Source organism: Neofelis nebulosa, chromosome 17, assembly GCF_028018385.1.
Source record: "Neofelis nebulosa isolate mNeoNeb1 chromosome 17, mNeoNeb1.pri, whole genome shotgun sequence".
Lineage (NCBI taxonomy): Eukaryota > Metazoa > Chordata > Mammalia > Carnivora > Felidae > Neofelis > Neofelis nebulosa.
Window position 1 is genome coordinate 16331699 of NC_080798.1, and position 13911 is coordinate 16345609.

Here is a 13911-nt window from a genome sequence, read left to right on the forward strand (position 1 = left end):
TTTGAGTTTATTTTTGTGTGTGATGTAAGAAAGGGGTCCAGGTTCATTTTCCACATATCGCTGTCCAGTTTTCCCAGTACCACTTGCTAAAGAGACTATCTTTGTTCCATTGGATATTCTTTCCTGCTTTGTCAAAGATTAGCTGTCCATACGTTTGCGGGTCCATTTCTGGGTTCTCTATTCTGTTCCATTGATCTTAGTGTCTATTTTTGTGCCACTGTTTATTTATTTTGAGAGACAGAGAGACAGAAAACGGAGAGAGAGAATCCAAAGCAGGCTCCACACTATCAGCATGGAGCCCGATGCAGGGCTTGAACCCGTGAACTGTGAGATTATGACCTGAGCCAAAGTCAAGAGTTGGTTGCTTAACCGACTGAACCACCCAGGTGCCCCCCAGATCTTTTCTATGCTCTGTGAAATGATATTTAATCTCATTTTTAAAAAATTGATTTTAAAATGCTGTTAGCTAATAACCCCATATTCTGGTAATTGATTTAAACTGACAAATCTATACTCCTAGGCGATGAAAAAAATCAGAAAGGTTTTTCAAGTAAGAAGGGAACCAAGGGCCTTCTCTTTACATGCACAGAGGCATAATGAAATCTATGGATTCCTTTTATAAATTGAGAGTAGGAAATTCTTTGTCACCTTACATAATCAAATCAAGATAAAAACTGGAAAAAATATATATATAATTGGTGATTAATGGTGGGGGGGCAGGGAGGGAGAAGGACATGATGACAACACACCATGGGTAATTTTATTTTCCTTGTTCATTAATTTAAAAATTTTTTTAACGTTTATTCATTTTTGAGAGACAGAGAGAGAGTGTAAGCAGGGGAGAGGCAGAGAGAGAGGGAGACACAGAATACAAAGCAGGCTGCAGGCTCCGAGCTGTCAGCACAGAACCTGATGCGGGGCTTGAACCCACGAATTGTGAGATCATGACCTCAACCGAAACCGGACGCTTAACCGACTGAGCCATTCAGGCACCTGGCTTGTTCATTAATTCTTTAGGTTACTGGATTCTCCTGCAACAGTCAGATATAATTCCTACCTGGAAATACAGCATCAATATTATCCAACATATCTCTTAAAGTAAAATTATAGGGAGAATCTTTCCACTTACAAAGTAAACTATGAACTCTAACTCTGAATTGGAAAAACAGTGTTATTGAAATAAATTTCACCTACCATTTCTGGGGCAATCCTTGAGTAATATCATCAGTATGATTCAAAAGTTTCACTATCAAGATTTTTCTGTGAATGAACATAATTCAGGTAAGTGGAATTAGCAGAGTGAATGAATGTGTAAAAAGCAGATAGAAAAGAGTTTTATACACAGTAGATTCTCAATAAATGTAGATACAGATGTCTCCTTCACACATATATAATTAAAATGCCATTTTGGATACAAACCTTGCAAAATGTCTTATATAACTCTCTAGTGTTAAATGAGATTCATACATAATTTAAAAATGCTTTTGAGTAATACTTTTCATAGCTATGGATATTGCTTCATATTACCTTATATATTTTTCCTTCTTATGAAGAATCTTTATAAGTATAATTTCATTAGCTGTACGTTATTTTATCTCATGTATGTATATAGTATGTAGTGGGATTTACTCAACCATTTCTGTAATTTTGAACATTTTATACAAGATTGTACCCATTATTACCATTTTGTTTCCAAACCAATATTTCTGAATTATTTTGGTTATATTTACCTTTGATAATCAGTAAATACACATTTCTGAATACCATTTCAAGTGATCTGTGGGCCCCTGGAAAGCTCATAAGAGCAATCAAAGAACTGAAGATCAAGAACCTCTGTTTGTTTTTTTAATTTTTTTTTCAACGTCTTTTTATTTATTTTTGGGACAGAGAGAGACAGAGCATGAACGGGGGAGGGGCAGAGAGAGAGGGAGACACAGAATCGGAAACAGGCTCCAGGCTCCGAGCCATCAGCCCAGAGCCTGACACGGGGCTCGAACTCACGGACCGCGAGATCGTGACCTGGCTGAAGTCGGACGCTTAACCGACTGCGCCACCCAGGTGCCCCTAGAACCTCTGTTTTTAACCAGTTGAGCCTCTGGATAATTTTCTTACCTTGCAAATAACCATCAATTACCTTCATATTGTCGTTGGACCCTGAAGGGGAATCACCCAGAATCACAACAGTTAATATGTATTGAACACTCCTATGTTCCAAGCTCTGTTGCCATGAGCTTTACATTTTTATCTTTGTTATATCCCTATGATGTTATAACGTACATCTGAGCACTGTGGAACACAGAGGCTGTGTGGACACACCAAGCTCATACAGCTAGGAAGTGGCAGGGCCAGGATTCAAACCAAATATTGGATATTCAGGGCCCATCCTCCTCAATATCACACCATGTTGCCCCTCACAATCCACACAATGGTATACCTGAAAACACTCAGGCTGCCAGACCACAAGTTAACACCTGACTAGTACTACTAATTATAACTTAGAGATCACCTGAACACATTCCTTCCACCGTTGGCACAGATCTCTACCCTCAAATCCCCAATTATAATCCCACTTCCAAAAGCTTCACAAAGCCGATGCCTTTGTCATTTGCTGATTAGTAGGCCTCTGCAGAAAATCAAAGATATCTGGTGTGTGATTCCCCATAAACTCTGCTGCCTTGCTTAATCACCAACTAAAATAAAGACCAACTGTATAATTCAAATGACATTCAATTAATATGTGATTATTACCTGGAGAAGACAGAGAAAATAAGAGCCACTGTTGAGGGAGGATTTACCTCGATGACTTCCATCACGGACTGGGGACGGGAGGCGTAAGGTTGTCTCCACCTAGCCCACTTCAGACAAAGAAAATCAAATGTTCCACACCCAAATAAAAATTTTGTGGGGCGCCTGGGTGGCTCAGTCGGGTAAGCGTCCAACTTTGGCTCAGGTCATGATCTCATGGTTTGTGAGTTCGAGCCCCCACATTGGGCTCTGTGCTGACAGTGCAGAGCCTGCTTGGGATTCTCTAATTCCCTTTCTCTCTCTCTGTCCCTCCCCCAGTCAAAAATAAATAAATATTAAAAAATTTTTTTTGTGTGAACAAGGAAACTCACCTGAAGTTTGATTTTTTTTTTTTTTTGGCATCAACAATATTTAACGTGCATTACAATGCAACATCTCTTTCCTACTCCTTGTGTTGCTTCTTTTGGAGAATGGCAAGAATGGAGAAGTGAATCATAACCTCACATACAAACCCGGAAACAGAAGGGGTGCTGAAACCTGTATTTGATTTCACCGTGGGTGCCTGGGGTCAGACCTGTGGCAATGCTGCCGTCATGGACTTGTAGCTGTTCCCACAGGCACCAAGGGCAGGGCTTCCACCAGAGTGTGTGACTCTGATGGCCCCATAATGTCTTTACAAGAGCCTGGTCTAAAGGGCACCTTGAGGCTCTAAAATTTACTACCCCAAGTTGAGGTGTGCGCTTTCTTGCTGGAAACCTTCATCTTATGCTAGTGCAAAATGTGACCTCTCTTGGGGTCATTTCTTTGTTGCAGCTGCACAGTGGCTGTGCAATGAAAGGGTAGAGGAGCCAGTACATAACCACTGGGCACAGAGACACGCACAGAGGCCACACTGCATGCTCACATAAAGGCCATTCTTCCTAGTCAAAGGCACACAATCACACACTCCTTCGGGGGTCACAATGGCATAGGCCGTCACCGGAGTCCCACCCGGGGCCTGTTACACGCATAGACACGCACACCGCACGCTCGCTCCCACCCTCCGTCACCCTGTCTCACAATCCCCTCTTTTGCTTCTCAGGCACATGCAAATGTGACACATTGTGTCTACCCACTAGGCCCTCTAACCTAGCGCAGCTCTAAACTTTCGACCTCTAATCTCACTGCAGGTTTAGGTCTGGCATCGACTATAGGTACAGGACATCCCGCAGTGGTTTCTTCCTTTGACACCACCATCGCACCTTGTGGCCCCATAATCCCCAGGGCACCACCCATTCCCCCCCCCCCCCACCACCGCGTTAATTCGGCCTCAGTGACCTCTGGGAAATGTGGCCTTCAAGAGAATTCTTGGCTGTGGGCGCCTCATGTTCAAAGGGCTTTACTGCATTTTGGACCCGCCCCTAAACAAGCCAAGCCGTGTCTGCAAAGAGCTGCTGGCGCTTCCTGCTGAGGCTGCAACAGTAAATCGGCTGGTCTTTCCAGAAAGCCAAAGGGGACTGTGGAGTCTGAAGCCGTGTAGGCATGTCTGGGGCCTCGGGCAGCTGTCCAGTGCTATCCTAATGGCCAGGGGTGTGTGGGAGGGACCCGGAGTGTGGCGGCCATCTTCTAGGTGAGAGCCTCGCCACCTCAAGGTACTTACTGTATTTCAGTCTCTGGTGCTGCCCCTATTCCTGGACTAGGTGCCCTACAGATAAGGATTTTTCTCAGATAGCCCTGGATAGATTTATTGACTAGGAAAGCTCATTACGTAATGTGCCAGAAATTGGGGTTTTCCCTATGCCTCTTGGGTACAGGTTTTTGACAGATTTCAAACCTCAAATCCAAGCCATTCCTTTATGTGCCAAGGAGTGTGACTGTGCAATATAAAAACATAGTCAGGGTTTAACTGTCAGGGTTTAAAGTGTGAAGGGCAGTGATCTTACACTTTACTTTCCTCAACACAAGGAACTGAATTCTATTATTATTCTTATTTTGTAGAAGTTGGTTAAATAACCTGCCCTATATCATACATTTCTAGTATGCTATGTAATCCATATTTGAAACCATGGCTGAAAGACCACAGCCTGACTCTTAATTCTTACTATGCATATAGAGCTTCTCAAATGTCCGTTGACAAACAGCAATAGCACTACAAGTTAGGTGCTGTTTTTACCTCATTTCAGTGACAAGAAAACCAAGGCTCAGTAAGGTTCAGTTAAATATCTGGAATCCTCCAAATACTAAGTGAGCTCAGCTGGGAACAAAATAGTATCTTCCTAATTTCAGATACAATGTTGAGGGCAGTCAATACAAAACAATGACCCAACAACAAATACATGTTAGGCAGTTTATAGGGCCTCTTTTTTTTTAAGATTTCAAAAGGCTTGGGCTCCCAGGTGGCGCAATCAGTTAAGCTTCCAACGTTGGCTCAGGTCATGATCTCATGGTTTGTGTGTTGGGATCCCGGCATCTGGCCCTGAGATGATAGCTCTGAGCCTGTAGCCTGCTTCAGATTCTGTGTCTCTCTCTCTCTGCCCCTCCCCCACTTGTACTCTGTCTCTATCTCTCAAAACTAAATAAACGTTTAAAAATTTTTTTCAAAAGGCTCTTGGAGTGTGGGTATCTGTATCTCAAATTTGAAGATGAGAAAATTGATAGATAACTATCAAGATCAAATCAGTGTTTAAGGATAGATACAGATTGGAACCCAGGTGTTTCTAAATTCAATGCACAGGTCACAGTCAGGTCTCATCCTTTCTCTTCATTCAGGAGAACTCAAATCTCCGCCATTATCAAGACAAACTTTTAATTCACCCTTTTGTTTATATAAATGCCTAAGAATAAGGCTTCCCACCCCAGCTCCAACCTTAAGCACTATCTCCACACATCTTTCACTGGAACAGAGCCCCCATGAAGGCAGAGACTTTGTCTATTCCACCATTATGTTCTCATCAACTAGAATAGAGCCTTCTGTGTATTGGGTGTTAGTTAATTAGATTCAAAGGAATTAACATTCCTGTGATTTCCCCTTCACCTCTTAACTATCCTCTTTCTTGCCCCCTGGCCTTCCAAGTCTCTGTATCTGGAATCCGCTCTGAGTGATCTCTCTCCATTTACCCACAGCTTGAGAAGTTCACCTGGATAATAATGAACAGATAACACATCAAAATTTGTGACATTCAGCTAAAAAAAGGGGGGGGGGGCTTAAAGGGAGTGGCTAAAATTCAAAATACTGAAAATAAGTGACAAAGATGTGGAGTCACTGGAACTGTTACATATTAATAGGAGACTATGAAATAGGTTTAAAAATTGGAAAACAGCTTGGCAATTCATTCTAAAGTCAAGTACATGGGGCGCCTGGGTGGCTTAGTTGGTTAAGCTTCTGACTTGGCCCAGGTCATGATCTCATGTTTCATGAGTTTGATTCCTGCATCAGGCTCTGTACTGCAGGTGCAGAGCTTGCTTAGGATCCTCTCTCTCCCTCTCTCTCCCTCTCTCTCTACCCCTGCCTGGTTCGTGCATACACATGCACTCTCTCCCTCCAAAATAAAATAAACTTAAAAAAATAAAATAAAGTCAAACACATAACTATCATACTACCTAGCAACTTCATATCTAAGAGTTTACCTAAGAGGAATAAAAACTTAGACCCACCCAAAAACTTTCACAGCAATGGTCTTAGCAGCTTTCATTATAATAACACAAAACTGAAACAACCAAAATGTCAACAGGAGAAAGGATGAATACATTATGATATATCCATATAATGGAATACTATTCAACCATATTTTGGATTGAACTGATACAGGCAACAACATAGATGAATCTTAAAATATTTATGCTGAATGAAAGAAATAAGACAAAGTACATATTGTTCAATTCTATTTACATACAAATCTAGAAAGTGCAACCTAATTTATTAACAGACAGTAGATCAGTAATTCCCTGGAAGCAGAGTGGGAGGGGCCAGGGAGGGCTGGGAGGGAAGCATTGCAAAGACTTTTGGGGGCAGTGAATTTGTTCATTATTCTGATTATATTCATTATCTATATATGAATATATACACATTTCAAAATGAATCCATTTGTACCTCTGTGTGGTGATGGATGTTAACCAGACTCATTGTAGTAATCATTTCACAACGTAAACAAATATCAAATCATTATACTGTATACCTGAAACTAATACACAGATGCTCCTTGACTTATGATGGGGTTACATCCTGATAAACCCACTGTAAGCTGAAAATCTCATAAATCAAAAATGCATTTAATACACCTAATCTACTGAACATCACAGTTAGCCTACTAACTCAGAATACTTACATTAGCCTATAGTTGGGCAAAATCATCCAACACAAAGCCTACATTATAATAAAGTGTTGAATATCTCATGTAATTTACTTAATACTATATTGAAAGTGAAAAACAAAATGGTTGTGTGGGTATTGCTTTCACACAATCATAAAGTTGAAAAATTCAGTTGGGAACCATGTATAATGTTATATGTCAATTATATCTCAATTAAAAAAATTGAATCCAACTGTATGCTTTAAATATGTGCCATGTACTACATGTCAATAGAGATGTTGTTAAAGACATGGTATTATAGTCTTAAATGAACATAGATACAATACATATGACAACTATAATATAGAAGATAGGGGCTATAAATGGACCTACGCATTGCAAGGTTCTTACACTTTACGTGAAGTGGTTCAATATTAACTCTAAGTAGACTGTGAATAGTTTAGAATATATATTTTAATACAGACAGTGACCACTAAAAATATGCACAAAGCATAGTGAAAACAAGTTAAAATGGAATTTTAAATAAGTATTTAATGCAAGAGAAGACAAAGTTGAGACACAAGGGAACAAAAGTCAGATGGAAACAAACAAAATAAAATGGATTACTGTGTCAGTAATTACATTAAATGTAAATGGACTAAACACTACATTTGAAAAAAAAAAAGACATTGTCACAAGGGATAGAAAAACAATAGTTTGAGAAAACTAAGGAATGTCTTCAGTCCTCAAGTTCTTTATGTTAAATCCTATCACACAGTTTTCTTGTTTTGACAAATATTTTGAATGACTGCATAGCATTCTAACTTAAGAATTATAATTAATCATCTTGAGATGATTAGGTGTATGCATTAGGTTGGACAACATTTCTAGGGTCTTTACACAGTTCTTGATCTCTGTTAACTTACTAATTATGATTTTATTCTCTTTTATGGCCATCAGCAATCCCTCACTTAACACTCTACTGGTTTCTGAGTTAGAGGATACTAAGATTGATCCAGAATTATATCAGTCATTTAGTTTCAGCCTATCTAGTCAGCAGTAGTCATGATATTTATCATTTAGAAATTCCTTACTAAAACCCATGATCTACAGGTGCCTGGGTGGCTCAGTCAGTTGAGTATCAGGCTCATCATCCACTGACAGCGTGGAACCTATTGGGATTCTCTTTCCTTCTCTCTCTGCCCCTTCCCTCCTCACTCTCTCTCACAAAATAAAATAAAAACGAATAGTAAAACCCATGATCCATATATTTGCAAGTTCTAAATCACATGTCTATTCAATTTTAAAAGCCTCACAAAGTATTAATCTCAATCTACACTAAGACAGATACCATTTATTACCAGGCTTTGTCACATGTACCTAGAAAACTCACGTCTGTGCGAATGTCAGAATCTTTAGAAGTTTGGCCATATGGGATCCTCATCTCTAATTCATCAACTATAATCCTGACTTGCAAAGCTCAAATCATTTCTTTACAGGACTTTACTTTTTCATTCTCCCTTCACTGCTCTTAAAATAAGTTAGGCACAGAGGAGATAATGAATACTCTGGTCAGTATATACATAAACACTGGTTGGAGGAGACTGGGCCACATACGGAGAACATGAGGTTATCTGGAACCATTGTTCATAATTGACTGGGGTTCTTTTAGGTAGGAAGCTTCTAGGACAACTAATGAAAACATTTATATCACATTATTTCAACAAGAAGGAAACACCAACTTACATATGTCATAGCTTGATGTCTGCAAAAACTGATCCGTTCTCCTATGGGTTTCCCTACTGGAGAAAAACAGAGAATCCAGACCTGGGAAAGGAAAAAGAGATTGTGAGAGCAAGCATGCTTTAGTGTTACTATGTAACAACTTAAATGGTTTGCTTCTCCATTCCATTTTATTTAATATCTCCTTCAGCACAAACACACACAACTGCAAAAGATTAGAAGGATTTTAGATAAATTGAAACTCTTTCCCTAATCCCCAGGAAATCCAGATATTTCAGCAGACAGCTTTCTGGTCAGTGCTCCATTTTGGGAAAGCTGTTCTGCACCTGAGACTGTGCTGCTCAGTCCTGCCCTGAACATGCTTCCCCCTTCATTCACGGCTTTCAGGACTGAAAAGGACCTACATCATCCAAACCACACCTTACTTCCTGGCTTTGGGATCAGGTGAGGGTGAACAGGTTGAAAAAGTATACAGGTTAGAAAAGACATTAAATTGGGTCAGGCAGGGTACAACAATCCAGAAAAACTGCTGAAATATATCACATACCAAATGTGAAGTAAGGGAAAAATAATGAAGATATGGAAAATATTCCAGAAATACTGTCAGTAGAAAAATCACATTATGAAACCATATTTACACTATATTATTTGTAAGATACATGCATACTTCAATATTGAAAGACTGACAGATCATCAGATTTCAGTAGACAGAGAAAGTCCAGAAAGCAAAACACCCATACACTAACAGTGCTTGTCTTTTTCTCTTGATCTTTTTTTTTCTTGAAAAGTAATAATTGCCTACATACAAGAGACAGGTTTCTTTGCTGTTTCAATGACATATATGTTTGAAGATTTCTTTTGATGTACACATTTCATAGTACTGATGAATAAAAGAAAGGTGAAGCTCACATGGTTAATCTTAGCCAAAGTGCGTGTGTGTGTATATACATGTGTGTATACGTGTGTATGTGTCTGTGTTCCAAAATATTGTTATGTTATCTGAATCATAAAATCTCAAAATTTCACCAGGGATCAAATAACTAGATACTTAGAAAACAAAGCTGACAGAAAATACCTAAGGTAACCTCAAGAAGGTCGTGCCTCAGTAACCACTTTTTTGAGATAGTATACTGTTGCATTAGACTTTAACCTAAAACTTACATATTTTTTGACAGATAACTGACATATGACATTATATTAGTTTCAGGCATATAGCAGGATTCAAAATTTGTTTATATATTACAAAATGATCACCTCAGTTAAGTCAATATCCATCACCATACAGTTATTTTTTTTCTTGTGATGAGAACTTTGAAGATCTGCTTTCTTGGCAATTTTCAAATATACAATATAGTATTATTATTATAATACAGTATTAACTATAGTCACCACACTGTACATTACATCCCCATGATTCATTTATAACTGGAAGTGTGTACCTTTTTCCCACCTTCACATATTTTACCCACCCTCCAACCCCCACCTCTGGCAACTACAATCTTTTCTCTGTATCGGAGTTCAGGTTTTTTTTGAGGGGTGGGGGATTAGATTCCTCATATAAATGAGATCATACAGTATTGCTACTTGTCTTTCTCTGACTTATTTCATTTAGGGTAACATCCACCAATATTGTTGCAAATGGTAAGATTTTCTTTTTAATGTCTGAATAATATTCCCGTGTATATACACAATATATTTTGATTTTGATGAGAACTTAAGTATATGAAGTTATCAGTTCAATGGCCATGTCTTAAAATATATATGCATTATGAACATTTGTTATAAGTGGAAGCTGTTTTCCAAAATGTGCAAAGTTCATTCTTTTAAACAGTGTTTACTTGGTCTTGGAGGAGTACAGTAAATTTGAATTATTTTGCTAAATGGTTCTTGTTTTCTTCAGTTACCAGTAATATGATGTTCTATAAGATTTTTATGTATGCTTATTGTTGGATTACTGCCTAAAAATATGGATAGTCTCTGAGAATAGTCTTGTATTGATGCTGGTCTCACTGCTATATCCTTAGGGAAGTTTACTTTACAGAACTATTAGTCACATGCTCCAGAAAGCTGCCGAATGTAACATCGTAAGAATAAAACATGTAATGAAGGAGATACCATGTGATCCAGCAATTCCACCCATAGGTGTATACCCAAGAATAAAAAATACATTCACACACACACACACACACACACACACACACACACACACACAACCTTTTACACAAATGTTTGCATTTATAACAGCCCAAAAGTGGAAGAAACCCAAATGTTCATAAACTGATAAAGAAAATGTGGTATATGCATGCAAGGGAATATTATGCAGCCATAAAAGTGAAGGTTATTTTGATACCAATTACAACGTGGATGAATCTTGAAGACATTATGTGAAGTGAAATAAGCTAGTCACAAAAGGACACACATTGGGGTGCCTGGGTGGCTCAGTCAGTTAAGTGGCTGACTTCAGCTCAGGTCATGATCTCACGGTTTGTGAGTTTGAGCCCTGCATTGGGTTCTGTGCTGACAGCTCGGAGCCTGGAGCCTGCTTTGGATTCTGTGTCTCCCTTTCTCTCCTCCTCCCCCATTCGCGTTCTGTCTCTGTCTCTCAAAAATAAATATTTAAAAGAAAAGGACAGGGGCGCCTGGGTGGCGCAGTCGGTTAAGCGTCCGACTTCAGCCAGGTCACGATCTCGCGGTTCCTGAGTTCAAGCCCCACGTCAGGCTCTGTGCTGACAGCTCAGAGTCCAGAGCCTGTTTCCGATTCTGTGTCTCCCTCTCTCTCTGCCCCTCCCCCGTTCATGCTCTGTCTCTCTCTGTCCCAAAAATAAAAAAAAAGAAAAAAAAGAAAAAAAAAAAAAAGGACACATATTGTATGATTCCTCTTATATGAGATTCTTAGAATTGTCAAATTCATAGAAACAGAAAGTAGATGCCAGGGACTAGGGGGAGATGGGGGATGGGAAGTGTTTAATGGGTAGAGTTTCAGTTGGGGAAGATGAAAAAGTTCTGAAGATGAATGGTGGTGATGGCTGCAAGAACAACACAAATGTACTTAATGTGACAGAACTGTGCATTTAAAATGGTTAAAATGTCAAATTTTGTTAGGTATACTTTTTTTAAGTTTACTTATTTATTTTGAGGGAGAGAGAGAACACAAATGGGGAAGGGACAGAGAGAGAGGGAAAGAGAGAATCCCAAGCAGGCTCCGCACAACCAGTGCAGAGCCAGATGCGGGGCTCAAACCTGCAAACTGCAAGACCACCACCTGAGCCGAAGTCAGACACTTAACCGACTGGGCCACCCAGGTGCCCCAAACTTTGTTATGTACACTTTACTACATAAAAAAACAAATGAAGTACTTATACATAATTAATAGTGGCACATTAACAGTGGTACTGGTTATACAACCCTGTGACTACATTAAAGACTACTGAATACACTTGATCTCCACTCAGATCTTGCTCTTAGGGTTGTGAGTCCAAGCCCTGTGTTGGGCTCCATGCTGAGTGGGTGGATGGGTAAACAAACAAATAAATGAAAATAAGGTGTATCTTAAAGAATTATATCTATTTAAAAAGATAAAAATTTATAACAGAAATTCCTTACCATCACAGTGCTTTTTTTTAGGTCAGGATAATTTGATAGTAAGCGGACGGTGGTGGCTACTCTGAGTAACATCATTGCCTTATGAATTCCCAAGGCACAGTATCTGAACCTCCCTAGTGGACTTAGATGCATTTATTTCCATTCAGTGTTCGCCTTACTTACCAAAAGGAACATAAAAATATCAACCATGTCATTCGAGTCTTTTTATCAACCCAAATACTAAGATGGTATGGTTAGGCATATCTTAAAAGCATTTAGTAAGAATCTGATTTTTTTTTTTAAGCACACTTCAAGCCCAGCATGGAGCCCAGTGTGAGGCCAGTACTTACCACACTGAGATCAAGACCTGAGCTGAGATCAAGAGTCAGAGGCTTAACCGACTGAGCCACCCAGGCACTTCAAGAGTCTGATTTTTTTGTCCCAAATTCTATTCCTAGGAATTTATATTAATTAAATATCTACACAAAAATCTAACAGTAGGTAACAGGTTAATTTGGTTCTTTATATGATGGTATACATACCATTATTCATCATGATATCAGTCCAGGCTTAAAATAAGTATACATAATGTAGGAATTATGTATCCAAGGTAGGTATCCTGTTGAATTTAAGACAGAATCTATTCAGATTTTCTAAATGTGAAAATGTTCTTAGAGTCTGTGAGATTTGATTGCCTTGGTTTCTCATTGTAAAATCCAGAGTATGAAAATCACCTACTAAATATGAATATCTTGGAGAAAGATAATCTCTATAAAAACTTAATAATATGCTGTAATACTATATTAATATGTTAGCTATTTTACTGAAGAACATTTCATGTTCTCTAATTCACTATTACAAAAGAAACAATTCTATCTCTTTTTTAGAGTAAAGTTGTGCTTCTCATCTCTGCTCTTCTAACACACAAACACACACACACACACACACACACACACACACACACACACAATTGAGGACCTTGGTTTGAGAATTCATTTCTTATTAATAAAACATTAAGAGTATCTAGGAGGGGAGCCTGGGTGGCTCAGTCAGTTGAGAGTCTGACTTCAGCTCAGGTCATGATCTCGTGGTCCTTGAGTTCGAGCCCCAGATCTTGGGCTCTGTGCTGACATCTCAGAGCCTGGAATCTACTTCAGATTCTGTATCTCCTTCTCTCTGTGCCCCTCCTCTACTTGTGCTCTGTCCCTCTCTCAAAAATAAATAAACATTAAAAGAAAGACAAGTATCTAGGAAAGAGAAGGAAATTGCCCTATTCCCCAACTGCACCAGCATAAAAGACACTTTTTTGAATCATAACTTGCTCAAAGAATCTGATCCAATCAAGTATCTCATAAAGTGAGAACATTAATAAGAGGCTCGAATACCTTTAATCTGTGAAAGAAAGAAATGTGAATAATTAGTTATTTTCTCTCATCACAATCCATACTTGGAAATGTTATTTGGAAGACACCTAATCACCTGGAATCAGTTATTATTCCAAAATTTGGTTAAACCAATCTTAAATAGCTTTTTAAAAATCTAACTCAGGGGGCGCCTGGCTAGCTCAGTTGAT

The 13911-nt window shown here is 38.9% G+C and overlaps 1 protein-coding gene across 7 annotated transcripts in view; it reads right to left on the reverse strand.

The window, feature by feature from the left end:
* LOC131500309 (zinc finger protein 585A) overlaps positions 1–13911 on the reverse strand; it is a 111786-nt gene that overhangs the window by 57365 nt on the left and 40510 nt on the right. For 2 of the 7 annotated variants that reach the window (XM_058709340.1, XM_058709343.1), the window contains exons 2-3: positions 8760–8840; positions 1195–1260 (exon numbers count right to left, since the gene is read on the reverse strand). The exons of 1 other annotated variant lie outside the window; for it this stretch is intronic. In XM_058709340.1, coding sequence (XP_058565323.1) covers positions 1195–1225 — 31 coding nt within the window. In that variant the 5' untranslated portion in view covers positions 1226–1260; positions 8760–8840. Of the gene's footprint in view, positions 1–1194; positions 1261–5758; positions 5862–8759; positions 8841–12880; positions 12958–13911 lie in introns of all 7 variants that reach the window. 4 more of the 7 variants (XM_058709341.1, XM_058709339.1, XM_058709344.1 and 1 more) reach the window with 4 other exon arrangements.